Source organism: Vigna unguiculata, chromosome 7 (assembly GCF_037176805.1).
Source record: "Vigna unguiculata cultivar grain cowpea cultivar isolate G323 ecotype 2 chromosome 7, ASM3717680v1, whole genome shotgun sequence".
Classification (NCBI taxonomy): Eukaryota; Viridiplantae; Streptophyta; class Magnoliopsida; order Fabales; family Fabaceae; genus Vigna; species Vigna unguiculata.
In genome coordinates this window covers 36,611,060-36,638,913 of record NC_140798.1, presented here as the reverse complement: position 1 = coordinate 36,638,913, position 27,854 = coordinate 36,611,060, and the positions used below count along the sequence as shown (strand labels likewise).

General features: G+C 30.6%; 3 protein-coding genes across 4 annotated transcripts; 1 reads left to right on the top strand and 2 right to left on the bottom strand.

Moving 5' to 3' along the window:
• Positions 1-2,291: 2,291 nt before the first annotated feature.
• Positions 2,292-9,546, top strand: CFM3A (CRM family member 3A). The gene is made up of 9 exons (XM_028081856.2): positions 2,292-3,260; positions 4,240-4,729; positions 4,806-4,936; positions 6,551-6,901; positions 7,761-7,917; positions 8,181-8,473; positions 8,783-8,842; positions 8,968-9,057; positions 9,145-9,546. Exons 1-9 carry the CDS (start codon positions 2,448-2,450, stop codon positions 9,253-9,255), a joined length of 2,496 nt encoding a protein of 831 aa, XP_027937657.2. The 5' UTR covers positions 2,292-2,447; the 3' UTR covers positions 9,256-9,546.
• A 92-nt stretch (positions 9,547-9,638) lies between these two features.
• LOC114192213 (calmodulin calcium-dependent NAD kinase-like) lies at positions 9,639-14,599 on the bottom strand. The gene is made up of 9 exons (XM_028081857.2): positions 14,474-14,599; positions 14,136-14,348; positions 12,373-12,602; positions 11,729-11,790; positions 11,322-11,531; positions 10,891-11,020; positions 10,324-10,664; positions 10,092-10,236; positions 9,639-9,988 (listed from the first exon to the last, which is right to left on the bottom strand). Exons 1-9 carry the CDS (start codon positions 14,481-14,483, stop codon positions 9,752-9,754), a joined length of 1,578 nt encoding a protein of 525 aa, XP_027937658.2. The 5' UTR covers positions 14,484-14,599; the 3' UTR covers positions 9,639-9,751.
• Positions 14,600-20,024: 5,425 nt separating this feature from the next.
• On the bottom strand, positions 20,025-24,804 carry LOC114192240 (calmodulin calcium-dependent NAD kinase-like). 2 transcript variants are annotated; one of them, XM_028081893.2, is made up of 9 exons: positions 24,552-24,804; positions 24,280-24,453; positions 22,619-22,836; positions 22,245-22,306; positions 21,892-22,101; positions 21,442-21,571; positions 20,921-21,234; positions 20,688-20,832; positions 20,025-20,589 (listed from the first exon to the last, which is right to left on the bottom strand). In XM_028081893.2, exons 1-9 carry the CDS (start codon positions 24,562-24,564, stop codon positions 20,347-20,349), a joined length of 1,509 nt encoding a protein of 502 aa, XP_027937694.1. In that variant the 5' UTR covers positions 24,565-24,804; the 3' UTR covers positions 20,025-20,346. The 2 variants fall into 2 exon arrangements, with proteins under 2 accessions (XP_027937694.1, XP_027937695.1); XM_028081894.2 differs by lacking the exon at positions 24,552-24,804 and having other exon boundaries at positions 24,284-24,453.
• Positions 24,805-27,854: the final 3,050 nt, after the last annotated feature.

Genomic DNA, 27,854 nt, shown 5'->3' with positions numbered 1-27,854 from the left:
ATCTTATCTTATCTTATCTTCTTTTTTCTTTTTTTTTCTTTTCTTCTTATCTTTTCTTTTTATCTTCTTATCTCTTCTTCTTCTTCTTCTTCTTTTTTTTTCTATATTTTTTTTTCTTTTAAAAGATTCTTCATATATTTTTTTTTATACACACCTATTTAATTACAATAATTTTTCCTAATATATATATATATATATATATATATATATAATTTGTTTTGTTTTGTTTTTATTGTTATTTTCAATAAGTAAAAACTACATTATGATAAAATATATTTTTAATGTTTAAACTAAAATATAAAGCATTAGTAAAAAAAAATAGAATTTTTCTAAGTGTTTTATTTAAAATAAATAATACAGTTTATTAAAAATAGGGATGTTACAATATACATGTCATATGTCTAGATTCCATAAATAATGGATAATAAATAAAAAATAAAACACAATAAAGATGTGATTTCAAAATGGTTCATATACATTTTTATACGCTAAAAGAGATGTAATGAAAATGACGTCATTGATAAATCTACATCTCATGAAAACTATAATAATATAAAGTATAAATTTCAGACTCCCATTAACTCCGTACATCAAAAAGCTCAACTACACCCATATGAGTTACATGATTTTGAAAAGGTTCAATAGATAAGTCTTTAGTTAGTGGATCTGCTAGCATATTTTCTAAAGTAGTATTCTTGATTCGAGTTTGAAAATCCAGAACTTTTTTTCTAACAAACAGAAATTTTATATAAAAATGCTTTGAACAATTAGAACTTTGATTGTTTTAAGAGAAATGCATAAAAACACTATTGTCACAATATATTACAAGTGACTTAGAAATACTTTCAACAAATACTTTGTCTTCATGATGGAAGTAGTTGTAAAAGTTTATTTAACATCCTTCCAAAAACTTATTATTGCATGTTTCATGTTAAAATTAACCATTTTTAAATATTTTAATTTTCACATATTATTGTAAGTCGACGTGTTTTCAAAAATTCCTTGATTTAAAAATATAATATCTTCAAATAGAGCTTTCTATTTTAAATAAAAAATTATTTTTATATGTAATATTCATTTTTTGTTAATATAATTTTTTTCTTCTATTTAAGAATTTAGATAACTGCGAAAAAAGAAGGTTAAAATATCCTTTTGGTCCCAATTTTCGTCAAGTTTTTTTAAATAAGTCATAATTTTGGTTTTGTATTCAAATAGGTCCCAATTTTCGTCAATTTTGTTCAATTGGGTCCTTTTTTGCTAACACCGTTTAAATCATTAGCGGCCATGAACACTGACTGCCACGTGTCATTTCGTGGTTTTCTTGAATTTATTTTTATTTTTATTTTTATTTTTTTAAAATTTTTTTAAAATTTTTTTAATTTTTTTTTAAATGTACACGTGTCAACACAGGAGCGTGTCACGTGTCATTTCGTGGTTTTTTTGAATTTTTTTTAAATGTCCACGTGTCAACCCAGTAGTGTGTCACATGTCAAAGTCAATATTCTATATTCAATTTGGTCCTTATATTTGTTATTTTTGTTCAATTAGGTCCCAATTTTTGTTAACATTAACCAATTCGGTCCCTATCGAAGATGTGACCAAATTTAATTTTTATATCAAAGTTATAATGATGTGAATTTTAATATATTATATAAAAATATTTAATAAAAAATGTGAATTTTAATATAAAAATTAAATTTGGTTTTAATTTGGAGAGGGACCAAATTGGTTAATGTTAACAAAAATTGGGACCTAATTGAACAAAAATAATAAATATAGGGACCAAATTAAATTTAGAACATTGAATTTGACACGTGGCATACTACTGGGTTGACACGTGGACATTTAAAAAAAATAAATAAAAAAATTCAAAAAAATTCAAAAAAAAATTCAAAAAAAAAACCACGAAGTGACACGTGGCACACTCCTGGGTTGACACGTATACATTTTAAAAGAAATTTTAAAAAAATTTAATTTTTTTTTAAAAATTAAAAAAAAAAAAGAAAAATTCAAAAAAACCCCGAAGTGACACGTGGTAGTCACTGTTCATGGCCGTTAATGATTTAAACGGTGTTAGCAAAAATGACTCAATTGAATAAAATTGACAAAAATTGAGACCTATTTGAACACAAAACCAAAATTAAGACTTATTTAAAAAAACTTGACAAAAATTGAAACAAAAAAGTATTTTAACAAAAAAGAACAAGAAATAAAATAAAATTGTTCGGTGTAAGATGATTCGTGAGTGGGAAGTAGTAGTCCATCCAGCCCCCTATCCACCGTCGTTTTGGCCAAACAAAAATCAGCATGGATATGTTTTTCCGCACCGCAAGGTAAGTAAGAAGCACAACACACCCCAAACAGAGCAGAAGCAGAAGGAGCTACTTCCATTACACCTAACAACATCATCATTTTCTTTATCTTCCTTCACCAATACCAATGTGATTATGGCTGTTGTACCCACTCGACCATTTTTCGACTCATTTCACTCTTCACCGTTCTTCTGCAACTCTCTCTTCCGCCACTCCCTCACACCCTCTCCCAATTCCACTTTCCTCCGTCCCAAATCACTCATCATCTTTCGCTGCAATCCCGCCAAAAGATTTTCCTCCGAAAACAATTGGTTGAAACGGTGGAGCCACCCTGCCAACCAATACTCCCGTCCCAAACCGCCACGCGCGGTTCTGGATTACCAGGGTTCCGGAAATGGGCACGCGTCAAAATCAGGTTTTTCGAGCTCTGACGAGGAGGGTGGTGGTAACAGCCGTGAAAGTACTATGGATAGGATTGTGGAAAAATTGAAGAAAATTGGATACGCCAGTGATGGGATTGAGAATAAGGAGAGAGTGATAGAAAAAGGGTCAGTGGAGGATATATTTTACGTGGAAGAAGGAATGTTGCCGAATGCACGAGGTGGGTTTTCTCCAGAGTCTCCATTAGGGTTTGGAAGATTTGGAAGGGATGATGGGGAAGCGAGGTTTCCGTGGGAGAAGCCAGAGGCTGAAGAGTTAGAAGAGAGGAAAGACATAAGAAAGAGAAGTAAGACCTCTCTGGCGGAATTGACCCTTCCCGAGTCAGAATTGAAGAGACTTCTCAGGTTGACTTTTGAGAAGAAGCACAAGACAAGAATTGGGGGCAGTGGAGTTACTCAAGCTGTTGTGGACAAGATTCATGAGAGGTGGAAGACGGCAGAGATTGTGAGGCTCAAGTTCGAAGGCGAGGCCGCGCTCAACATGCGAAGGATGCATGAGATACTGGAGGTTTGCTGTTTATCTCTGCCTTCTTGTGTGTTTAGAAAGTATTGCTTTTGTTGCTAAACTTGTAGGGTCCATGGTGGGAATGAGAAGTGTATGTTTTATTAAAGTGAAGGTTGAAACCCCTTTGTGAAGTGTGTATGAACTTGTTTTGGATAATTAGAAGAGTTGTAAAATTGCTCATGTCCATGCAACTTGAGAGCTTCGTCAAATTCTCTATAGTAGGTATACAAACAATGTCTTTGTCATGTCTTCTGTGTATGGAAGTAGTCTTTTACACCAGTAACTGATGGGACAAGCTCGTGGATATGCCATCAGTAACACAATAGCATTGTGAATTGTATTTCAATGAGCTTCCCCCATTTTTTTACCTTCTTGTGCTGGTTTCTGTCATTTATTTAGCGCCAGATGGATGCCCAATTGCCCATCCAATTATTTTTTTTTCTGCTTTAGACATGTCAAACTCAACGTGGGAAATACGACTGACAGAATAGCCAGTGAATTGTTGATATATATACAAATTTCTTTAGGATTTAATCCTTAATTGCTATGATTAATTCATGCTCGTCGAAGACTTTCCCTTTCCTGGGATTGGAGCTGGACAACCATATTATGAATTTTATAATATCAAACAGGTTTTTCGTAAGATGTTTTCGTGACCTTTTTCTGATGTCTGTAATTTTTTTCTTTGGCCGTGACACCTATCTTTACAAATTTTCCTGTGTACTGATAAATAACTGAGTCGAGAACTAAGCGTGTTTGAGTTTGGTAATACTTTTCTTCTTCAACCTAACATTTGTCAGAGAGATGAGATTATCCTAGGGATTGATTTGAACACTATCTGTAGAATGTGTATATTGCCAACACTGCTTGCTGTGTGCCATTGATTAGAATGTGTATATTTCCAATTTTTCATTATACGTTTACTACTTTGACTATCAATAACTATTGTTGTATTCTTGTTTATTCTTAAAACCACATTCAGAGAAAAACTGGTGGTCTTGTAATTTGGAGATCTGGCAACTCTGTTTCCTTATACAGGGGTGTGAGCTATGAAGTTCCTTCAGTACATCAGAATAAACAAATGTATAAGAAAAGTGAGAACTCTTCTATGCTTTTGCCAACACCTTCTTATAATCCTGTGAGGAATTCTCCCAACATTGCTTCTAATTCTGGGACAAGTGAACCATTGGCAAATTTGGAATCTACAAATGACCAGAAAGAAAGAGACGATCTTCCCAAAGTCAGTTATGAACTTGAAGTAGACAAGTTATTGGATGGGCTTGGCCCTAGATACACAGATTGGTCTGGATGTGATCCATTGCCTGTTGATGCGGATATGCTTCCTGCAACTGTTCCTGGTTACCAACCTCCCTTTAGAGTTCTTCCTTTTGGTGTCAGATCAACACTTGGCTTAAGGGAGGCAACTGCTCTACGACGGATTGCAAGGACTCTTCCTCCACATTTTGCATTAGGTTTGACATTGTTTCCCTTGTGCATGTGTAGTTTTGAATTTTATTCTGACTATACTAAATTAATGATGATATGTAGGTAGAAACAGACAACTTCAAGGATTAGCTGTAGCAATGATTAAATTGTGGGAAGTAAGTTCTATTGCAAAGGTTGCCCTCAAACGAGGTGTACAGCTAACTACCAGTGAGAGAATGGCAGAAGAGATCAAGGTGATTAATCATGCACTTCCCTATTCAACTAGTGAAAACTATTGACTCTGTTTTTTGTGATTTTGACTTTTCATTGTTCCAGAGTTGGTTTTCCATTTCCTAATGCATAATCTTTCCTTTTATGTGTGAAAATGTTCATAATTTGTGTTTTATCGGCATCCATTTAGGTGGGCATTTGGTAGAAAGGGTTTGTAGTTTCTCAGTAACCTGGACTTTAGAAAGTATGTTTTCCATGCTTGGTTTACCTTTTAAAAATTAACATTCCTTGGAAATAATGTTTCCCAGGATGGTGTTTGATCAATTTTCCTACAGGAAGAGGTGAGAACCTAACTTTCCTGGGTAAAAATAAAAAATGTATGAAAAAAATATATAATGTTATCCTTATTAGATCATTTAATGTGGTTAGGAATTAAAGATTTTAATAAAAATAGCACATTGCTCTTTGATGTCTAGAAAATCTATATAAATATTCCCAACAATATTTTTCACCAATCAAACAAAATTTAATCATTTCTAGGAATCATAATCCCCAGAATTCAGATTCTTAGGTATGTAAAATAATTCTAGTACCAAACACCCCCTAAATGGTAAGAAATTGAAAGCAGTTCATAATGTAAATTTGTAATTCTCTAAGTTTTGAACTTTGGTCTTGGGGAATCAGTTAATAAACCTTGGCACGGATTTCATGACACTCACATCTGACCTGGCAATGCTCTCTCACTGTCCCATTTTCTGTTTGTGTTTTATTAAAAATCTGTTGATGAAGCCTTAATTCCTTTGTTATCACATGTTTTTGCTACTTTGAAATGTCCCAAAGTCACTAATATCTGTGATATATGGAGTAATAGAAAAATTAAAGCTTGTTGGGTTACTGACTGTAAAATTGTGAGAAAAGTAGTGCTTATATTTTGTGTAAATAAAATCATTGTTGTTGACAAACGAAACTGTTAGCTTTGTTTATTATTTACTTAGTTATGTATTCCTAATCCTTTGAAACGTTCTTGTTGCATGCTATAATATGGTACCTTTTACTTTACTTTTGGCTTTTTCTTTATTTACTTGATAAGGTGTACTGGTCTCTCACTGCCTTGAATTGTAAATTCTGAGATATATCTAACACTATTATCTTATATGAAAAATCTTGGGTATTGAAGTGTGGACAAAGCACATACTCACAGTAGCTTGTTCTGGAATTTTAATGTTCAAGAATGAATGAGGAGGAAGAATTATTTAATACTTGGTTGCAGAGGCTCTAGTAAAATGTCGACCACTATCCATATTGATATAGATTCATATCAATGTGAATATTATGATGAATAAATAATGTAGATTAATGCATATATTGGCATGGTGTTGGACGAAAGTTTTTGCTGCTAGTGTGTGCCAACATATCAGATATGAATATCGAGTTACTTATTATTATCATGTACTGAAATAAACTTTGGGTAGTTTGTTATATGCATTTTTAAGTACATATAGTGGATGATTTGTGTAACCTCCCAATATTTCTATTAATTAATGACAAACTATATATTTGTATAAACTTAATTTAATATTTAAAAAATTATGGTCCTTGCAATTTGTTGATCAATCTTGGTTTGTTTCTGGCTACAGAAATTGACTGGTGGTATACTACTGTCAAGAAATAAAAACTTCTTGGTCTTCTTTCGAGGAAAGAATTTTCTATCAGCAGATGTCACTCAAGCCTTGCTGGAGAGGGAAAGAACTGCAAAAATAATGCAAGATGAGGAGGAGCAAGCGAGATTGAGAGCATCATCACTACTCATACCAAGTAATAATACATCAGAACTGTTAGCCGAGGCAGGGACACTTGGTGAGACTTTGGATGCAGATGCAAAGTGGGGAAAAACATTAGATGAGCGGCACAAGCAAAAAATAATGAGAGAAGTAGAACAACTACGGCATGCCAACCTTGTTAAAAAATTAGAACAGAACCTTTCCTTGGTAAGTACTTTAATTTCCGGGAAGCCTCTAATTATTGTGCTAATGGCTGTTGCATTTAATCTCTCATCATCCTGTGTGATTGTAATGATTTTTCCTCTAAGGTTCTTTTTCAAACTTAAATAGAATTGCTATTTTAGCTGGAGTTTGACTACTGGCTGAACCATTTCATAATATTTTGGTGAATTTTTAATAAAATTAGTAGGGAAAATTTTTTAAGTGAAGTTTCATTATCTGTTCTTGAAATAGTTATCAATATTGGTGGAGGTTGCATTGCAGTATAGGCAATATTGCATTATCAGTGGCTGTTATTTTGAAAATTAACTTCATTGGGCTGGTATCAGTTTCTTTAGTATAGATGTAACTTTAACAATTATTTGTGAACGCCCCTGTTCCCAAATTTATTCACCGGGGGACTTTCCCTACTTTCAAGTTTTCTTCTTTCTACTTAGATTCGGAAGTAATAATAATGCAACTACGTGAAACTTGCTATATAAAAGGTGAAGAATCATATTTGTCTCCTTAAATGATGACATGGCCAATCAGCCAATGATATTGAAGAGAATGAAGTAAAGATCATAGTAGGAAATGGGCTAATGATTAATAGAACAGAAACTTTCTTCACATTATTAACGAGGGTAAAACTTTTGTTACAGCTAGTACACTTGTTTAATTTTCTAATGTGTTTAATTAGGCTCTCGCATAAACCCTAGACAATCGATGGTTTTAAATATCATTACACCATGTTTGATTCCTGTAGGTCTTGATAATCTTTATTGTCTCTTTGTGTATCTAACTTCACTCTAGGATTATTCTTTGAGTTAGAATTTTCTTGATTGTAATCACTGGATTTTGCTTACAGGCTGAAAGAAAGTTAATGAGAGCTGAAAAGGCCTTATCGAAGGTGGAGTTGTCTTTGAAGCCTTCAGAATACAAAGCAGATCCTGATAGTATAACTGATGAAGAGAGATTTATGTTTCGCAAATTAGGATTGAAGATGAAAGCCTTCTTACTTCTTGGTAGAACTCTATTCTAAATTAATTTGCTTACATATTTTAGGACCATTTGGCACACTTAACTGAGTTGGTTGGAAGAAATCAGATAGAAAAAGGTTGATCTTATAAATCTAATCCATGGTGGTAATGTTACCTAAATAATAATATTGCAACTCTAAAAGTTGAGAATCCATTCTTAAAAGTTTATATACACAAATTTCTCGATCATTCCATTTCTCAGGTTACTGTGTTGCATATACAAATCTAATAATAATTTATGGATTCAGGTAGACGTGAAGTTTTTGATGGTACTATTGAGAACATGCACTTGCACTGGAAGTACCGGGAACTGGTCAAGATAATTTTAAAGGCTAAAAGCTTTGAACAAGTAAAGAAAATTGCACTAGCACTTGAAGCAGAGAGTGGAGGTGTTCTGGTCTCAGTTGACAAAATTTCAAAAGGATACTCTATAATTGTTTTTCGGGGTAAGAATTATCAGCGTCCTTCAACATTGAGACCCAAAAATCTTTTGACAAAGAGAAAGGCTTTGGCACGTTCAATTGAGCTCCAACGACATGAGGTATGTATACAAACTCATACTCTATGATATTATTTTCCATTTAGATCTGGAGATAAACATTTGCAGCAGACAGTTCTACGTTTCACTGTGCCTCAAACAACAATTTGCAACAATATCAGCCCACATAGCCACTGGATTATGGAGACCAAAATAATGGATATTCTGTTTTTAACATCAATAGGAGTAAAATAAAATAAGGTTTTAATGTCAGTCTAGTTGGTTTATCTGTCTCTCCCTCCATGCAGACCTGTATGCACATTCATACTTGTTGAGCCAAATGATGAATTAACTCTTTATGTTGACAAACAGGCAATCTTGAAACATATGACAACTATTCAAGCTAAAGTGCGGAAGCTAAGATCCGAAATAGTATGTTTTACTGATCTTGAGATTTTTAGTATTTCTTTCAAGCCAAGTCGTATGTTTTATGGAACACCGGTTTCCTGTTATTTGGCTTGAATCACTTTTCATATGGCTTAAATCACTTTTCATAGGAACAAATGGAGAAGGTAAAGGACGAAGGAGATGAAGCCTTGTATGACAAATTGGATTCTGCCTATGCTACTGATGATGAGAACTCTGAGGTTACTCTCTGCCATAATAACTCCCACCAAAAATCTTATGAAACTGTTTTTCATTATGGTTTGGTGTGTTGATTGTTTAATCTATAGGTGGAGGATGGTGAGGACGAAGATGAGGCATATCTCGAGACCTATAATAGCGAAAATGACAGTGAAATTCAAAGTGAAGTTGAAAATGATAATATGTATTCTCCAATCTGAGGAATTTGCCTCACGAAGTCGAAGCCAATAATCATGCGATTTGAGGAGACTCCAATCGCTTGTGTGAATCATTAATTCACTGGACCACATGCTGATCGAGAAAGAATATTACAGCTTCAGATCGAACCACCGAGAAGAACATGCTAGATTCAATGATATTGTTATAGGGCACACAATTAGATACGGTCCTGAATCTAATAGGAAGCATTGAAGTTTCCGTGAGATGTATGTATATACATTTGTTCGTACGATATTCTCTGGAATTGAATTAATTCCACGGGTCTGTTAATATCTGCTGAGTTTTAGAATTTTGTTTCATGGAGTTTATAAGTTGCATCGGGTAATTTACTACTAGATTTCAGCACGAAAACGGCACAGTAATCTTCTGTCTTGATAAAACTATACTATTAATAGATATAAAAACTAAACTTCAAAACTCAAAAGTGATAGTTTAACATTGTTCCAATGTATCATGCAACAATTTGGTTAAAAATATTTAGGATGGTTTTTCTATTTTCTTAATGGATTCCCTCAATTCTTTTTGAACAGCTGTCCTTGAAGGTGACAGAATGATATCACCCCAAACAGAACCAGGTTTCATTATGAGATTGGGTTCTTTATGAAGTTCGTGGATGGAATCAGCTTCAGGATTCAAATTGCGTAATGTTTCCAAGCATTTGAATTCTTCAGGATCTATAAGTAGATTGTGATCACCATCCTTCCACCCTATAAGCTGTAATGTATTACAAAAAAAAAATGAAAAAATTATTTTCATGACATTTTAATATTGGCACTAAAATCAAACTTTGACCATGTGTAAGATTGTTGAAATTGACCTTTGGTGGACCACCAACAACATTTGTGGAATAGAGTCTGGCATTATCAACAAGTTTGCAGTATCCTGGAAATGCATTAGCAAATCTTTTGTGAGATTTCAACTGGGAATTAACTCTTACTGCCCTTCCCGTCATGATAGCTCTCCTGTCAAAATTTCAATGTGAAATGTTCGCTGTCAAATCCACAAAACCAATTACCTAACTAGTCATTTGGTAGAACTAACATTGATACCTAATGGCTCTAACAACAGCAAGATAGCCATCACAAACCACACCAACTAGCTCAATTCTGTAAGGCTTCCGCGTGTGTGATTCTCCATTAGACATTTCCTTTGATTGATCTTCTTCTGTGTTATCTACTTGCTCCCAGTAATTTTCAGTGATTGTTCCATCTTCTTCTACTTTATATCCTACTCCCATTCTGTATCTGTACTTATGAACATTTCTTGCCATGTCAATAGTCTGTTCCACAAATGGCTCCCATGATAAGGTACCATCCATGATTACATCTCTTCCCTCATTAAGAGCTGTCACCAACAGAGATGATGCAGCATCAGTGGAAGATTGATGCACCTGTATGGAATTTGATAAATATAAAGCTGTCATTCGTTAAAAATAACTAATAAGGATCTAACAAAACCATTTCGTCATATCTAAATTATAAAGGAATACTTTATGTAATTGCGAAAGTTCTTATCATTTATTTTGGATTGTTTTATGTATCATTCGTAACATGTTGCACATATAATAATGATTGAGTTTAAAGGAAAAGTGAGAATAACAACATGATTGAGTTTACCAATTCAGCCGTTTGGAGCATGTCATCATGATGACCTCTGGAGCTAAGAGCCCTATATATGACGTCACTCTCCTTAAATGCATCTGCCTCAACCACCACAGCATTTGAAGCTGCCCCAGACCAAAATGGCCTGCCAAAGCCATTTGATATGTATAAATAATCTTACTTAATTCCGTATGAAGAATTCCTTTCACACTTGAACATTGAATAATGAATTCTAGTAAGTCAAATCATCACATTTACTAGTAAAAAATAGTTAGACCAGTGTTATTAGTAATATTTTTTGAAATTTGGTTGTTCATCATCATTTACTCGTTATTCTTACCTTTAGTACACATTCTTATTATTTTGCGTTGAGACAAATTTTATAAACTATTAGTATTAGAAAAATGATAATAATGCAAGATTAGAATTAGGTTGAGTGATAATACTCTTTAAGAATGTCTTTAAGCACAGTGCTCTTTCCAGCTCCCATACCACCTCCCATGAATAACAAAACTGGACTCCTCTCACTCAAGGCCATGGGCACCATCACGTCTGAATGTTGCAAGTCACCGTTTATTGCTTTCATCTCATCCACCAAAGTAGAAAACACTCTTGTCACCTGCAAATTCTTGCTTACTCTTGCAAACCTCTGTTTCCTGCAAACATAGCATCATGTTGGCTATAACAAATATTTAATACATGTATATTTACTTCCATAGGTCATTCCTCAACTACTTAGAAGCAAAATATGTTATCAAAACTTTGAAAACCTTTAGTTTCATTACAATATTGTGACATTAATTTGTACTATTTTAAAAGGAATTTGTATAGAGGAAAGAAAATAAAATTTTACCTTGAAGCTGCCAATAAAATTTCTTTGAGTTTCTTTTTGTGTCGAGACTCGACACTTAAAGCCTATAAATCAAACCAATAAAAATTTAATGATTAATATAAAATTAGTTAAAAAGAAAAAGCACCATTAGCAAAGCAAGGGAAAAAAGGATAATGTTTTACCACTTTGAAGAAGCTAATATGAACTTTTATTGTTATTATTTATTGTATTATAGCAACTCAAACCCCACTTATGACAAAATTTCAAACCAACCTTATATTAAAATTTGGTACAATTGATTGTAACTAGCTAACAACCATCATGGACATATGTTTTCTTTATTAATTTCACATGTGATTAAGGTTTTGTTTTAGCACGTATTTTATCAAATAAATGAAGCACTCTCCACCGAAAGCAAGAGTCCCACCAACATTCTGCTTAATATTAATATAACCATGAGCATGTGAGTGTGCTTGTAATTATTATTCAATTTGTGAATGGAAATTCTTTGAGTGCTAATTTTATATTTTAATGAATATTTGTTTGAAATTGATTGATGAAGTTTATAGATATTTGTAATATTAAGCTATCTCTATATTTTTATTAAAATATTTTTTTAAAGCAAAAAAAAAAGATGAATGGACAAGAAGAGTTAAGATATATACCAGACTAATAAGAGATGTAGCTTGGTTCCAGTGAAATGCTAAATAACTGAGAATGCATCGCTCAAACTCGTCAACCAATTTCATATACAGAGAATCAGTGTCGTCATCATTGATCTGGGAAATATATTCATAGATGTTTTCATCATATTCTTTGGACTTTCTCAAATACTCCTGGGCCAATATGCATAGTTCAGGAACCTCACTAGGATCTTCAAATCCCATTTGTCTTGCTACAACCAGATCAATTATATCGCGTATTAAAAACATTACCAAACATATATTACGCACAAACTTAGTTATTTATGTTTGTTAGCGATATAAGCGTTTTCATTTCAATTATTACAACCATATCAATAAAAGAAAACCCTTTTTATGCTATTACATTAGTAGGTCTTCTAATCACTGATGTCCATCCGGGATGATTTCCTTGAAAATAAAATGATATTTTAGTCTCTCTATTTATATGTGATAAATATTTACTTTTGTAGAATTAAGTTTTATGATAAATAAATATATAAAGATTGTAAAATAAGTTTTATTTTTCATTATTAAGATTTTTTTTAAAAATTATTGAAATTAATTAATAAACAGGTGATTAAGAAAATTAGATATATGTCTACAAATAAAATAAACTATTTTTTATTATAAATAAGGACAAATATTTTAGAAACTATAAGTGTCTTGTTTGGATGTTATTATTGCTTGTAAATATGTTCAACCATCGTCACATCTATTATATTCATTTCATATACATGTTGGAATATATATATATATATATATATATATATATATATATATATATATATATAATTATTTGATGAAGTAAGCATTTAAGACTAATAACGACATATACTGAACTTTAAATAGTTCTTGATTTAAACATTATTAGAAATGACTCATCGTTCAAGATCTTTTCGTATAACAGTCGAGATGGAGGTGGTCTAAAATTTTTTTATTACATTAAAAGTATTTATTTTTTTAATTCCAAATAATTATCTATTTTAATTTTATAAATGGACCCTTAATTTCAATACCAAATATTTTTAAATAAACAAAAACTCATTTTTCTATTATATTTTATTTTTTAATTTTAGAATAACTAAACTAATTCTTAAAATAAAAAAATAAGAGCAATTCAAAAATAGATTCCAAAATTTAAAATAAAAACTGGTTTTTTACTCAAATGTCCCGAGGAAGAATGGGTTGCTCATTGATTGACTTGTCAAATAACTTTTAAAACACCTAAAAAACCTGTTAATTTCAACATAAATAGTATAACGTGTCATTTTAAGTCAATAAATGGCTATTGTAGTAGTTATTGTTTTTAAATTATTAAAACAAGTTTCATCTTAGAAGATGGCTTACTTTTCTTTTTGACACAGTTTTGAAAACGATTTTATTAAATAATTGAACATTTCGGAGGCAAAATCACAATCTCTTTAAGTTTTTAAAATATTTACAGAAATGGTCTTTCAAACACTGAAAAAAAAAATACAAGGAGATAAAGACATTCTCCCACCCCATTCTGTTGTCTGATTTTTTGTTCCATGTTAAATGTGTGGACTATTGGTTTCTCAGTAGAAGAACCTAGAAGGAGTTTGACGTGGAATATTATACTAGTTTGAGATTATTTATTTTAAAAATAAAAATCAACAAGAATCGAAAATTTCTAGCTCTGGAAAAGGAGGTGTGGATTTGAATTTAGGGCATAAGAATGGAAGAGAGAGAGTAGAGAATTGAAAGCCCCAAAGCAAAGGTCTTACCAAAATAGTGGGAGAACTTTTCGATCTCTCCAAGACGACCAGATTCGGTCCTTTGCAGTAGTGGAATCACCTTGTTGTTCTTCCTATGTTCTCCTCTTACCCTCTCCCTCCACCAGTAGTGGCTGAAGGCCGTGGCAGTGACGGCGGCAATTAAACCCGCCGTCGAGACAGCAAGAACATGTGACAACTTCATTACTTTTCCGATACAACTGTCTGAAAATTTTTGTTGTAGTATTTATTTGCCAAAAAATGACATAGATGTCATAAACTTATGCATGAATGAAATGAAGAAATTGTAAAGGAAAACCGAGGAAAGAGCAGCAGAGAGAGACACTGACCTTGCTCCATGTTTATTGGGTTTTCAGAATGAGAAAGGACTGCTTCTTGTAAGTCATCACATGCTTAAATATTGACTTAAATGGATACAACAGTACAATAAAAATAAAACTGTCTAGAAAATAAACATGGAGCATGTCCAAAACATTAACTTTTACCATGCTGTTGTGTGGTTAGATTTTAATAATATATTATTTTTAATTAAATTACATTAGATTTTATTAATATATTAAATACACCTTTTAGTTAACATTCAGACTATATCGTATCAAACAAGCTATCATGACAAATTTTGACAAATTAAAAAGTTTAACTTAATTAAGTTAAAAGTATTATATTAATTTATTTTAAGATTTTATGAACAAAATATATTAAATTTTAAAACAAAAAGAATTATAATTTCGTGTAAACTCAAAATATATTTAATCCTAAATTATTTTTTCTCTTTTAGTTCAAGTTTATATTTTCTTAAGCATTTTATAATTTGTTTCCTGATAAATACTTTAAATTAATAAGTATAGTGAAAAGAAAATGATAAAAATATAATATTAAAGATATTAACAAATTTAAGTATTTAAATTTAGCATAGTATTAAAATGTTGGATTAAATACTTCAAAGTGAGAAAACATAATGGTCACACTTATCATTTTTTTAAAATAATCAACTATCACCATAAAATTTTAATATTCTGAGTTTTTTTAAAAGGTTCTACACTTTTTTAGAGAATGTGCTGTTTAATATTTTAATACATCTTAAAATATTTGTACGTTTTTCATATCTTAAATATCTTATTTTGTACTGAAGACTTTGTTTAATAATTTATATACATAATAAGAACTTAAAGCAAAGAGGTATAATTTATTTTAATTTAATCTACATGGCCACATGTTTTTTTTTTTTAAATTCCAATCTTAGCCACTGGTAGGTTTAGGTTTAATAAATGCTGGAGAGATGGGGACAAAACTGACAAAGACTCTGTCAGTCTTGCAGCTTTACTTATATCTTGTTGCAGTTAAAATCCAACGGCAAATGTTTTTCTTAATTTTCTTTCTTATAAAATTCTAAATTTGACGATTTCCAGATCTCAGCCACGAAGCTTGTTTATGATTATCCTTTAAAATATTCTTCCCTCTCAAGCCACACATGTTATAATAAAATCATAAAAGAGGTAGGTGTATGCCTTTAAATATTATTTTTGTTTGATTTCAAAATAATATTTTTAATAATTTATTCATTTTATATTAAATAAGTAACATCAATCCCAACTTATGATTGATTTTAATATGCCCTGTTGTTTTTAAAAACAAAAACGTGAAGCATGACCACAATGATGGGTAGGAATTAATAATATAATTAATAATTTGAATAAATTCTTGTTTCTTTGAAGCATGATCTCCTGAGATATTTTTTCCCACATGGCATATTTGCCAGCAAAGTTAGTAGAATAAAATTTGGTTCCAAATATTTTTATTCTCTACGTTAAATTCTCACCATCATTTTTTTTTTTTCAACTTTTACGGGAAAATCGAAAACTTAAATTGAAGCTTCATTTTACTACTTTTTTAAGAAACCGAAAATCATATATCTTTATAAAATTAAAATTAAATAATCAATTTATGAAATTTAATATAATAAGAAAATTTTAAAACTTTTATTAAAATCTGTAAACTATGTTTAGAACCACGGTTTTAAAATGATGAATACATTTTTATTTTAAACGTGACTTTGCTCTTGATCAAATTATTAAGTGGGTGTTCTGAATTGCGATTTCTACTCTTTTTTTTTTTTTTTACTTTTTTTTAGAGTCGTGTTTGGATTTATGAGTTTCTTTTTCTTTTTTTTAAGTTGTGCATATTAGTATGAATTTGGTTTGTATTTTTTTTCTTTTCAAAATTGTGGGTATGGAAACAAACAATTTTAGTTTAAAGGGATTCATTCTGATGATGGGAAGACATTATGAACCTATAATAATATGTTCAATTGAAGGTAATTATAATAATGAAGATCACAAAGATAATATTTTAACTTAAATTAGTGTACAACTTGACCTACAGTTTGGAGCAATGAATACGTGAAGAAAAAAGAAAAAAGATAACATAGGCTAATTTACATTTATTTATTTATTTATATATATATATATATATATATATATATATATATATATATATAAATATAAATATAAATGTAAATTAGCCTATTTGTGAATGCCCTCCTTCCCATTAAAATAGTTTGCCACTAAATTACATATTATTATATAAATTACAAATTATTGAAATTTAAAATATTTTTTTTATAAAAAAAATTAGAATTAACTTATAAGTTAAAATTTAAATTATTCTTTAAGATTCACTGTCAAGATTTTAGATAATTGATTATAATCCAGTGGGTCAAGTACGACACCCAAATACTCTCAATGTTGACTAATCAGTGACTTGTCCGATAAAACATAACAAGAGTCATGATCTATATGATAGTGGATGGAGAACTATTTACAAAAAAATAATCGTCATGTTCATAATATCACCCCAAATGTTATCTATTCAAATCTACCTATGTCGTTTTCTTTCTCAACATTCAATTTCGGCTAAATAATTAAACTATTAAATTAAATAAAGTAAAATTAATTTAAGAAAACAAAACATTAAAATGATAAAATTTAAAAATACTAAAATATATTACAAAAAAAATAAACTGAAAAAAATAGAAAATATATTACTTTTATAATAAAAAACGTTTTTGCATAATAAAAACAGACTTTAAATCTTTTAAATTATCACATTATTATTATTATTATTATTATTATTATTATTATTATTTTCCCCATTTATTCTTAACTTTTTATTTCTAAATCTTTGCTAATATATTATTATTATTATTATTATTATTATTATTATTATAATGATTTCTATTTAATTATTTTCGATATATAATTCTATTCTACTAATTATATTTATTTTATTACATATATATATATATATATATATATATATATATATATATATATATATATATATTAATGAATTAATAATAATTAGTTATATAAAAATATAATATACTGAGAAAGCAATCGATTCCCTGTTACATATAATTAATCAATTTTGAATTTACAAAAAAAATGTTTTTGTTTCATATTTTATTATATATTGAGATGTTTCTTCACCAATTTTATTTATTTATTTATTTTATTATTATATTATGAATCTCAATGATGTTTAGTTCTACCAAATAGATGAAGAGGATAATTGAAATTAGTTAAAGAGATTATTCAAGAGGAAGTTAGGTGTGCGTGTGGAATTATGAAAGTGTTTGAGATTGAATGGTTTCAATTTTATGGAAAATGGTAGAGGTGGAAATGCTTCAATCTTAACGGTTACAACCCACAAAATTTAGGGAAGTATAGGCCCATTTCTTTATTTACTAGGTTGTGTTTAAAAGATTATATCCAAGATCTTATCTTTAAGTTGAAAAGAGTTCTACATAAAATTACAAATTATTCCCAATCTTTTTTTTGGAAGGCAAATCTATGCTTGATATTGTGGTGGTTGCAAGTAGATTATAGATGGAATTAAAAGAAGAGAAAAAAATGTTTATTTGTTAAGATTGAGTACTAGAAAGCTTTTGACTTTATTAGATGAAAATTTCTATTTTATACGATAGAAAAGATATATATATATATATATAGATTAATCGTATAAAGGCATGTGTTTGATTAGGGGTGACAATGTGAGTTGATCCAACCTATTCAAGTCTACTTCGCATTTGGGCCATAAATTGTAGGTCAAGTTGACCGGTCCCATGTTAAAAATGTGGACTGAAAAGTCTGGTCCGCCTTGTATAAGTTCTAGCCAACAAGCTGATCCATTTTTTTATTTTTCAAATTTTTTATGATAAAGCTTTCCATGTTCAACAAATTTAGAAATTTTACAAATTCACAAAAATTAAACAAAGACTTTGGGGAGTTAAATGATAAATTGATAATTTAATATTTTTATCGTATTCATATTCATATTTTGACATAACAATGTATTTTTCAAATTTTAGCACATTAAAAAATATATAATACTTGCTTTTTTTTTTTCATTTATACAAGAGTTTGAAACGTTCAGGCAGAAGTTTAGAAGGAAATAACTAATATACATAAGTTCAAGTTTTTTTTTTTTTTTTTATGCAGAACGCAGGCTAGCCTGCGCAGGCTACAGGTTATATGGGTTGGACTTTTGCAGACCAATAGGCTCAATATCTAAGTCTGCCCTGTCTTCTCTTGATAGGTCGACCCCACCAAACCAAGTCCACATTGTCATCCCTAATTTGAAGTCCTCCACGATCAGAGTCTTAGTTAATGGGGGAGCCTTACAAAACATCAAAGACCTTTTAGCCCCTTTTTTGTTCCTTATTGTGACAGAAAGATTGGTTGGAATGGTTAGGATAACAGCAAAAAAAAAAAATTACTACATGAAGTTAAGGTACGGGATAGAGAAGTGTTAGTGAATATGCCCCTAATTTGCGATTATACCTTATTTACAAACACAAAAAAATATTATGTAAGAGCATTTTGAGGTGTTTTGAACTAGTCGTCGTACTCAAGGTTAACTTTTCTATAAGAGGAGTGGGTTTAGATGCAAATATGGTATTTAGATATGCATAGTTGCTAAACTGTAAAATCACGAATCTTCCTTTTACTTGGGAATGATCATAGAAGACAACTCTAGAAGTTATAACATGTGGAAAGGGGGTAGTGGAGAAGGTTAGGAAACGTTTGACTTGGCTAAATGGAAAGAAAAATGTCCTTTGCTTGCAAGAAGGACATGTATGCTAAAATCGGTGCTAAATTGCATTACCCTTATTTTGTGTCTTTTCTTCAAAACTCCCACAAAGGTGGAAAGAGATATCAAGAAAATTTAGAGAAAGTTCCTTTGGGTTGAACCAGCGAAGGTAGGAAGATAATTTGAGTAAAATGGGATATTAGTTGTAAGCAAAAGAAGAGGGAGGATTAGGCAGTAAAGATTTAAACATGTTCAACATTGCTTTACTAGGAAAATATAATGAAAATGGAGTTGGAGGTTAGCAAGAAAAAGAAAGGTTTATGGAAAGTAATTCTGTAATCAAAATATGAAAAATGGAAAAATCCTAACAAAGGGATTCACAAAAGTCACAAATCTTTGTGGTGGCAGGCTATTAAGAAAGCTACAAATGAAGGGGAAAGGGGAAAGGGGAAAAGGGGACAAAATTAAACTCTGGGATGATATATGTATTCTGGAGCAACCTTTTCCAAGATTATACGCCAACTCCATTGACAAATCTGGTGCAATAGTGAATTTTGGAAGATGGAGATGTGAAGTGGAGAGGTTAGTTTGAATGGGAAGTAACTCGGTTAGATAGACTTAAGGGTCTCTCTTAAGATATGGAAGACACATTGAAATGAAAAGATGTAGGTGAAAGACTCTTACAGTGTCGTATCTCCCTATATAGTCTTTGATAACATGTCCTGAACCCTTGATTGAACCTTCTTCTAGTGGCTCTGCACGCAGGCAACCTATGGATTCATGAACATATTTATTGAGAACAACTTGCTTTGTTTATTTTTGTTTAGGTTACAACGCCAGGCTTCGATTTATCAGAGTATTATATACAGCTAAAAATCCTCCAATGAAGTCAGCATGTTTCAAAGGTTTACACATATGTACATTAACAAACTTTAATGACCATATATTGATGACGACAAAACGATTTCATTGCAGTACTCACTCATTCTTCTCACTTGTTTTCTTCGCCCGCTAAACCATAGGAATGACAATATAAGACAAGTTGATACCCCAAACTTCGTTTGATACTCCAAAATTTGGTTTTGGGGAACATATGATGCAACAACATTAGTTATTGTTTTCTGATGGATTTTTCTGTTTTCTGAATGGATTTCCTTAATTTCTTTTGATCATTAGACCTTGAAGGCGAAAGAACAATGTCTTTCCAAACAGAACCCGGTCTCATTATAAGACTCGGTTCCTTGTAAAGTTCGTAGATGGAATCAGCTTCAACATTGACTCTGTCCATCATTTTCAAGCAATCTATTTCGTTGACATCTGGCGCATCATGATCAACATCCTTCCACCATATGAGCTGTAATGTGTTACTAGCTTGTTAGCTTTTTGACACTACGCTTATTCTACTAAAGTATATAATTAATCACAAGAGTTTCCAAAAATGTTTGAATTTACCTTTGGTGGACCACCAATAGCATTTGTGCAATAAAGCCTGGCATCATCCACAAGTTTGCAATATTTAGGAAATGCATTGGCAAATCTTTGGTGAGATTTCAACTGTGAATTGACCCTCACTGCCCTCCTTGTCATGATAGCTCTCCTGTCAAAATAATAGGAAATGTTTAGAACTCACATCCACAAACTAATTCCCAAACTAGTATTATGTTAGAACTCACAAACGTATATACCTAATCCCCCTAACAACGGCAAGATATCCATCACAAACCACACCAACTAGCTCAATTCTATAAGGCTTTCGTGTGTGTGGTTGATGTCCCTCGTTTACTTGCTCCCAGTAATTTTCAGCAATTATCGTGCCGTCTTCTGATACTTTATACCCTACTCCCATTCGATATTTATATTTGTGAACATTTCTTGTCATAGCAATAGTTTGCTCCACAAATGGTTCCCATGATAAGGTACCATCCATAATAACATCTCGACCTTCATTTAAAGCTGTCACCAGCAGAGACGATGCAGCATCAGTGGATGATTGATGCACCTATTCAGATTTCAAAGCAACTGTTAGTTAAAAGTAGCTTATAAGGGTCAAGGATATGTAATCTTTAGTCATAACTAAATTACCATTTTTCTAGTTTATTTTTTATTTGTAGATAGCTTCAACATGCATACTTCATATAAAATGGTGAAATTTGGAGTCAAAAATGATAGTAATACAAGTAGAAAGAGTTTTCAAACAGAAGCATACAAGTTCGGCAGTTTGGAGCATGTCATCATGATGACCTCTAGAACTAAGGGCTTTGAATATGACGTCACGCTCCTTAAACGCATCTGCCTCGACTACCACAGGATTTGAAGCTGTTCCCGACCAAAATGACCTGTGAAACCATGTAAATTTGCAAAGTTAGGCCAATTTAATCATGTTTGTAACCTTGAATTATCTTATCCAGAGACATTCATACATTTAGGATATTGTTACTGACATATATATCTTTCTGTAGATCTTTTCGTACATTGTTGAATTTATATAGGTAACATTACACTTTTAGCTTTGTATTTGCATAACTTACAAAACCATAAATTTGATGAGAAATATCCTTTAGTTATTCATTTTTCATATTGTGAGTTTTTTCCCAAAGACATGTGGTAAATTTGAATAATGATAATACTGAAATAGTAGGGTTAAGATGTTGATTACTCTTTAAGAATGTTTTTAAGAACTGTGCTTTTTCCAGCTCCCATGCCACCTCCCATGAATAAAAGCACCGGACTTCTCTCATTCTGGACGCCGGAGGTTGTGTCATTCGTCTTTTGTGAATCGACATTTATTGCTTTCATTTCTTCGACTAAAGTAGCAAACACTCTTGTCACTTTCAGATTTCTGCTCACTCTCTCAAACCTCTGTTCTCTGTACACGGACAACCACCACCATTATTTCAACTAATTTAATCTATATAATTCATTAATATCCCAATTTATACATTTCAATGTTATTATTATTAACAACTTTTTTGTCGTTAAATAGATTATATATAAGTCTACTAAATTTACCTTGTAGCCGCCAATACATACTTTTTTAGCTCTATTTTCTGCGGTGACTCGGCGTTCAATACCTGCAATTGAGACCAGGAAATTAAACATAAGTATCTTTCACAAAAGAATGTTATAATATTGCAGTATATACTTATGCCTCTGCACTTTATGTAACTCTGTCACTGAGCACTGTTCCCACCACTACCTCATCATAACTCTTCGTAATAATTTTATATTCAGCATTTCAGAAAACATTTAACATTTATTTTTATATTTAATTAGATACGTTGAATATATGGATTTTAATTAATACCTTAAAATCCTATTCGATATATCTCACATTACATATAGTAAATAATGGGATAACAAAAGTAGAGATAATGAAAATATACCTGACTAATGACATAAGAAGCGTGGTCCCAATGAAATGCAAGATAACTGAGGATGCATCGCTCAAACTCATCGATCAATTTTCCTGATAAAGTGGGGTCCTTTTGATCAGCAAAATATTCAACAACACTTTCCTCACATTCCTTCCACTTTATCAGATATTCATCTGCCAATCTGCACAGTGCTGGAACCTCGCTCTCTTCCAATCCCATTTGCCTAGCTGCAATGCAAAGCACACATTCACCCTTCAACAAACTCATCATCTATGTTTCTGTTTTTTTTTTTTTTAATTATACTTGTTTTTCTTTCCTTTTTTTTTTAATTATAATCAACAAAATCACATGGTTTGAATTGTAGTAAAAATAATTCTCCACAGAAAGAAAAAGTCAAAGCATGATATAGAATTTCAAACGGGGTGTGCATACACGACAAATTTCAGCAGCACTTCCTTCTTTTAATATTGTAAAAATTATGACCGCATCGGACTTTAATGTCCCGTTGAAAACGATATATACTGTAGTAATAGTTCGTGACCGCCCTAAGCTCACGTCTCATTCTTTTCTCTCTCTCTCTCTTTTTTTCGGGAAAAGAAGGAAAATGAAAACTGATTTGAGTGGTTATCTATGTGTATAAATTAGATGACTCCAACCAGTTTAATACTAATTTTCCCTTTTAGTAAAAGAAAAAAAAATTGGATCAAATAAATTCAAAGAAAAAGTATTTTTAATGTGTACTCTTCCTTTCGTTATCTCAACATGTATAAACTATCATTAAGTTTAAGCTCTAAAACAGTAGGTTAATCGCTTTATTGTGCAATAAAGTTGATGTAATCTTTGCCGATAAAGTTTATGTAATAATGAGAAACGGACAAGGCTAGTTCGCTGTTAACCCCTGAAAAACAAGAAATGAAGGGAGCAAACTAAATATCAGAGAGAGTGGGTGTAAATTTCTTCTTAATGTGTTTGATTAACGTCCTTAACACGCTTAATTTTGAACTTTCCCATATCCAACCAATTCAAAAATATTAAAAATATGTATAGTAGCTTTGAATTGAACGTGGGTGTAATGTTTTAGAACATGAAATCAAACACGCGCTTGGTTATTATTTCTTTGTAATACATATAATTCTATCAAAATTAACTTTAAACTAAAAACTTATGAAACACGAGTTATTGCAAAAACATTTATTTTCGAAGAGATTACTGCCTAATTGAAACGACAAATGCTGGAAAAAAGACTCTCTCGTGCCGAGAAATTGAGACGATACGTGAACATGAAAGGAAATTGAAGGAGAAATGAGTCATTCCATTCACCGGGGCTTAAAATTAATTTAAATTAAATAAGATAAGTTCTAATGTATTTCCCAACATAATCTTATACTAAAATATAAAACATGTCTAATTTAGAAAAAAAAAATTACAAAATAAAATTTATTCTCCTGCTTTGGCACAATTATTCTGCGGTTTTTGAAGAAAAAGGTGAATAATTTCACTTTCATAAAAAACATTGATCACTTATTTCTTATCCAAACCGTTCTCTTACTTTTAGGTGGGAGTGTTTGGCATCCATTGATGTTATCAGGAGTTGGGTTTCAAGAATATGGAAGGATTGATTTGAAAGAATAGCATGAGAATTAATTAAGAGATAATTAAGTAGTAATTACCGACATAGTGAGAGAACTTCTCAATCTTGATGAGACGGCCAGAATCTGATGTGCGTAGGTGGGGAATGATGTTGTGGTCTACGACCTCCCTTGACTGCTCAGAAATTATTCCGGCGAAGGACGCAGTGACGACATGTGAGGCTATGAAGCTTATCATTTTACCGACAGAACCATCTGAAACAAAGAAACAGACAGAGAGAAAGCTAGGTTTATGAATCTGTATGGCTTTAACGATTCAAACATAGGTAGGTTTTTACTATGATAAGACATACCTTGCAACTGCATGTTGTTGTTGTTGAAGATTGAATTTGGAATGAACGAGAGATGGATGGCTAGAAGCAGAGTGAAGGGAAGTGGAGCGAAGGGGCCAATGATGGCGTGGCTACCCAACCTTATTTTATTGTTTCTATCAATCTCTCCTTGTTACTAAAATAGGATTGCATCAAATGAATTTAAATGAAATGAAAACGATAAACAAAAGTCATTGCACTGCTAACGTGCTTATTGCGAGCGTGTTTTTGGTCTTTGCTATAACTTTTCAAAAGTAAACCAAACACGTACTTCCGACTTATTCTATTATTTTAGCGGGTGCGGACAGGACTGTGTTCTATTGCAATTTTAAGAATTTGTATTTATTTAATATTTTTAGATTATGTAATCAAGTATTTTGTATTAATATTGTTCTAGAAACATGGGTTCGAATTTATTCTACAATTCACATATTAGTTTCTGAAACGAATTCCGATGAACATCTATAAATATCACAGTTTAATTTTTTTTTTATTCACTGTAACAAAAATTACTTTAGACAACAATAATATAAAATTGTGAATTAAACCACAAAAATAATAGGACTAAAATTTAGAGAACAATTATTTAGACTCGCGTAGTCTAGATGAACGTAATTATAAGAAATAAGTCACGGTTTTCAATATCCAAAAATTTTAAAATTGTTACTTAAAATCCTCATAAAAGAAACGATTTTGATGTACGTGTCTTTTAAAATTTCACAATTTGAACATTGTGAGCTCTTGACATTTTTAGTCTAAAATCAAAAAGAGGGAAGAAATTTAAATTGTTGCGTTTTCGAAACTAAATTTTATATTTTCAGTCAAAAAAGGAGTGAGGGGATATTTCTAATCTAAAAGCTTTAATTTTTAGTGTATTTTACACCACATTTTTATGAATTAGCCCACACTTTTACAAGCAACATTTATATAAATGTTGTTTAACATAGTTTTTAAGCCACATCTACAAAAATGTTGTCTTTACTATATTTAGACCACATTTTTATACTCGTGGTCTCGTTTAGTGTTGTTTAAAATCATTTTTGTTGTAGTGATCAGATAAAATGTAAGTACATTATTATATCAATTTTTCAATCCTCTAAAACAAGGTGAAAATTTTCTTTCAATTTGGAAGAAATGATTTAAAAAACTAATAAAAATTAAAATTTTAAATTATATTAAGCACATTAAAATTTTAATTAATTAGTTTTTTGTTTACAAAACATGTTATTATTAGGAATCCAAATGAGGAAGTGAAACACGATATAAGAATAAAAACCTATAAATTCATTGCCTTAAGGTTTTGGGTTGAGAGTGGTATCAATGTCTTATGTGGTTGAACTCAGGTCTCATTGGTATTGTATCCCCTAGTAAACTTTCTCGCTCTATAGACTTAACAAGTGGTATCAAAGCCAATGGTTAAAACCGACTCAAACGAGTACATGTTCCTATATCGAAAGTCTTTCTGGTAAATGGTTCCAGGTAAGCTTAAGAAGAATAGAAATTTAAGAAGAACAGAAATTTTAGGTCGAGAGTGATGTCAATACCTAGTATTGTATCCTCCAATAAACATCCTCGCTCTATAAACCTAACAATTATTTTATAATTAACAAAAAAATAAAAAAGTGATAATATCAATTATAAGCATATAAAATTTATGGTAAAATAAATTTTATTTCAACTTCATGTATTTTTTTTTAATATTTTCTGGTTTTTTATGTGAATGTTTAGAGATATCACAAATTTTATGAAATAAGAAGGTGATGTTCATCAAAATCAATATTTTATTTTTGATATTTTGCATGTTTACAGATGATTAGAGTTTTAGGAGTAATTTATTTAGTTTTGCTATATATGATATGACATCTTTATGCCTTGGAGAATAAACTATTATTAAGATGAGTTGACAACTTAAGCAAGATAAAAATTTAATGAGAGTTTGTATTTGATGGATTTCTAAGTTTCAATGTTAAACTATTTGGGGTGGGGAATTTAAAGTAGTCATTTAAACTAGTTTATGATATTTAGTTCGATCAATTAATTATAATTTTTTTTTATAATAGATACTATTTTAAATAGTAATAATTTTTAATTTATAAATTGGTTTTATATTTTTTATCTTTAAAATTAGTAATTATTTAATAATTTTTCTGTAGTAACATTTAAACTAATAATGATGATGATAAATTTAATTTAGCTTATAAGTATAAAACAATTATAAATTTACCTCTAAATTTTAAAATTTAATGTTAAATTTATCTTTCTTAAAAATATAATATTACAAAATAATTTTAAAATTTAATGTTAAATTTATCTTTCTTAAAAACATCATTTTTCACAATATAATTTTACAAAAGACATAAATGTCACGCTCTTTTTCTATTTAGTAATAAAATAAAATTTCATATTTTTCAAATGTCAAATTTAAATTTTGATACCCCAATTATCATTTATCAAAAAAAAAATAGTGGGAGAAAATATTCGTAAACTTTACTTCGGCTTCGGACGTGAAAGTTGATAGGCAACAAGATGAAAAAATACTTGACGAAAAGGTGAGTGAATTTAGTAGAGAACAAAAATATGGAAAGGAAAAAATAATTCATTATTTATTTTTCTTAAATCAAACACATATATGTGCTTGCCCTTTGTTCGGAAAAGTAAACAAAAAAAAGAGTGAAAGTGAAGGAAGATCACAATGATAAAAAATATGCGACAGCTGATAAGAAAAAAAAAATTAAAAAAAATGTGAATTGTCTACAAAGAAAATACGAAAATAAAGAAAGATGAAATAGCTTCCACTCAAAATAAATTCTGTCAATTTGGAAAAAAATTGTAAGAATAGGAGTTTGAAAGTAATAAACTTACCATTAATACTCCTTATGACAAAAAAACTTTTCATTAATGAATATGATCTTTGCTATCTGTGTGGAACCTTCTCTTAATTTCTTATATTCCTTTCAGCAATCTACTCTTTTTTTCGTATTTATAAATATTCGGCATGAATAGTTAAAACAAAATTCTGCCAAATTCTTTGTTTCGGACAATAGATAAAATAAATACATATAATACATTTTATATTCTAGGGTTAAATATGTTTTTATCTCTTAATTTTTTAAAATTTTGACCAAATTTAGCCCTAAATTTTATAAATATATGAATTTAGTCATTTTAACAAAATTTTATTAAGTTGACGTTTCAAGATGCGTTTCATGAAGTATTTAAGATATTTACATTGTTTGACACATATCTGCTTCAAGATTAATTGTTCTATGATAAGATTTGATTTGA